This window comes from Eimeria mitis, genomic scaffold (assembly GCF_000499745.2).
Source record: "Eimeria mitis Houghton genomic scaffold, Emh_scaff4051, whole genome shotgun sequence".
Classification (NCBI taxonomy): Eukaryota; Apicomplexa; class Conoidasida; order Eucoccidiorida; family Eimeriidae; genus Eimeria; species Eimeria mitis.
The window spans coordinates 1-2,500 of record NW_013572383.1 but is presented as its reverse complement, the minus strand read 5'-3'; the positions used below and the strand labels follow the sequence as shown (position 1 = coordinate 2,500).

Genomic DNA, 2,500 nt, shown 5'->3' with positions numbered 1-2,500 from the left:
ATAAATATAAATATAAATATAAATAAATAAATATAAATAAATAAATATAAATATATAAATAAATAAATATATAAACCTGGGGTGTACGCGCACCTCATGTTCATAGGCTTGTATTCCTGCTAGTTGGAGTGTATGTACACAACTGTTTCTGGTTTTTGTGGCTGTATTTGTTACAAATAAAATATTTTTATTTTTTTTGCGTATTATATTTATTGTTTCTGCTGCTCTATGTAGGGGCTTATGGCCCCATAGAAGAACACCATCAATATCAAAGATAAAAGTTTTGTGGTTTTCTAGCAGCTTCTCTATGCAAACCCTCGTAAACCCTAAAACACTAAACCCTAATTTCTCTAAATCTATCAATTCTTCTCTATACTCTAACCCAAAACCCTCGGCATCTGTTAGCGCTAGTGATGTCATCGCACTGTCTAAACCCTAAACCCTAAACCCTAAACCCTAGAGAAACAAAAAAAAAAAAGAAACAGATAAGAAACAATACAACACAGAGTTCGAGGCTAGGGTTTAGGGTTTAGAGAGAAGGAGAGAAAGAGAGAGAGAAGGAAACAGTTTAGGGTTTAGGTTAGGGACAGAGAGAGAGAGATAAAGAAAGGGTTTAGGGTTTAGGGTTTAGGGAGAGATAGGGTTGGATGTCTGGGGTGTATAGCGAGGGTTTAGGGTTTAGGGTTTTGGGACAGGGTTTAGGGTTTAGCGAGAGGATCTAGGGTTTAGGGTTTAATAAGGAGTAAGTATAGTGTTTAGGGTTTAGGGTTTAGGGTTTAGGGAGGAGAGAGTCAAAGCCTCAAAGAGATGAGACAACGCAGAAGCGGAAACGAGGGTTTAGGGTTTAGGGTTTAGGGTTTGCACAGCCAAAGAAGGAAAGAGCGACAGCATCTATAAACCCTAATCCCTAGACCCTAAACCCTAAACCCTAAACCCCAAGCCCTAGAGCCTAAACCCTAAACCCTCGGGTGCTCGCCTCAAACCCTAGAATAGAGGGAGATGCGCTGCAGGAGAAGCAGAAGAAACCCTAACCCTAAACCCTAAACCCTAAACCCTAAACCCTAAACCAGGCACACAGCTATCGCTAGCAAGAGGGTTTGTTTGTTGCTGCAAGCAGAAGTACAAAGAGAAACAATAAAAGAATTTAAATCATTTAATCGGTGGTTTAGGGTTTAGGGTTTAGGGTTTAGGGTTTAGGGTTTAGGGTTTGAGCGGTTGAGTGCTGGGGCTGCAGCCGACGCGCCACTCGCTCCAACGATTAGGGTTTAGGGTTTAGGGTTTAGGGTTTAGGGTTTAGGGTTTGTTGCTGCGCGCTGCACTACACAAACACCTTCTTTTTTGTTCTCTTTTCCTTTTTATACTCCCTATGACTCACTTTGTCTGGCCTAGGGTTTAGGGTTTAGGGTTTAGGGTTTAGGGTTTAGGGTTGACGATTGAGGGTTTAGGGTTGTTAGGGTTTAGGGTTTAGTGTTTTTGTGTTTCCGCTTTGGGTTTTCTATCTGAGGGTTTCGGATCGAGGGTTTAGACTTAATGATCTAGGGTTTAGGGTTTAGGGTTTAGGGTTTAGGGTTTAGGGTTTTGTGGCTTCAACTGACACCTGCGGCCAGCTGGCTGCGCCTCAGATGCTTCGGGTGTATGTACACCTCGTGGGGCCCCGCAGCTCTCTGTCTTTTTCTCTGCTGAGGCCTTTGCTTCCTGTTGCTGCTGGGCCTGCTGCAGCAGTTGCTGCTGCTGCTGCTGCTGCTGTAAACCCTCCTGCTGCTGCTGCTGCTGCTGCTGCTGCTGCTGCTGCTGCTGGGGGACGCTCTGCTGCTCAGCCTAGAGCCTCACTGCTGAAGCAGCAGCAGCATCTGCTGCTCCTATACCGGGGACCGCTGCAGCAGCAACAGCTGCTGCTACAGCAACAGCAGCAGCAGCAGCAGCAACAGCAGCAGCAGCAGCAACAGCAATACCTGCTGCTGCACACACACACAAAAAGAGAAGAGCCGAGGGACGCTTCTGCAGCTGACAGCAGCAGCAGCAGCAGCAGCAGCAGCAGCAGCAGCAGCAGCAGCAACACGTCTGACACAAGCAGCAGCAGCAACAACAGCAGCAGCAGCAGCAACAGCAGCAGCAGCAGCAGCAGCAGCACCAAGGAGGACCCTGCCGAGAAAATGACAAGACAGAGGAGGATGTACTCCGACCCACACTCCAAGGTACTAAACCCTAAACCCTAAACCCTAAACCCTAACTAGACCTGATGAGTTAGGATCCCTTTCTGGCTATGCATGCTGCGTTGAGGGTTTAGGGTTTAGGGTTTAGGGTTTAGGGTTTGAGGCCGCGAGCTTGTCTTCTTTTGTGTGTGTCTGCCTTCAGCACCACCATGGAGCGAGTCTGAACATAATGAAGTGAGGGTTTAGGGTTTAGGGTTTAGGGTTTAGGGTTTGGGGTTTAGGGTTTAGGGTTTAGGGTGTGTGAGTGTGTTACAAAGGTGGGGTTTGTCTGAGTGGTCGAATTTCTC

The 2,500-nt window shown here is 46.6% G+C and overlaps 1 protein-coding gene across 1 annotated transcript; it reads left to right on the top strand.

Moving 5' to 3' along the window:
• Positions 1-1,622: 1,622 nt before the first annotated feature.
• EMH_0071990 (uncharacterized protein) lies at positions 1,623-2,391 on the top strand (the record flags this gene model as incomplete). Its single annotated transcript, XM_013499161.1, has 2 exons — positions 1,623-2,195; positions 2,356-2,391. 2 exons carry the CDS (start codon positions 1,623-1,625, stop codon positions 2,389-2,391), a joined length of 609 nt encoding a protein of 202 aa, XP_013354615.1.
• Between the last annotated feature and the right edge of the window lie 109 nt (positions 2,392-2,500).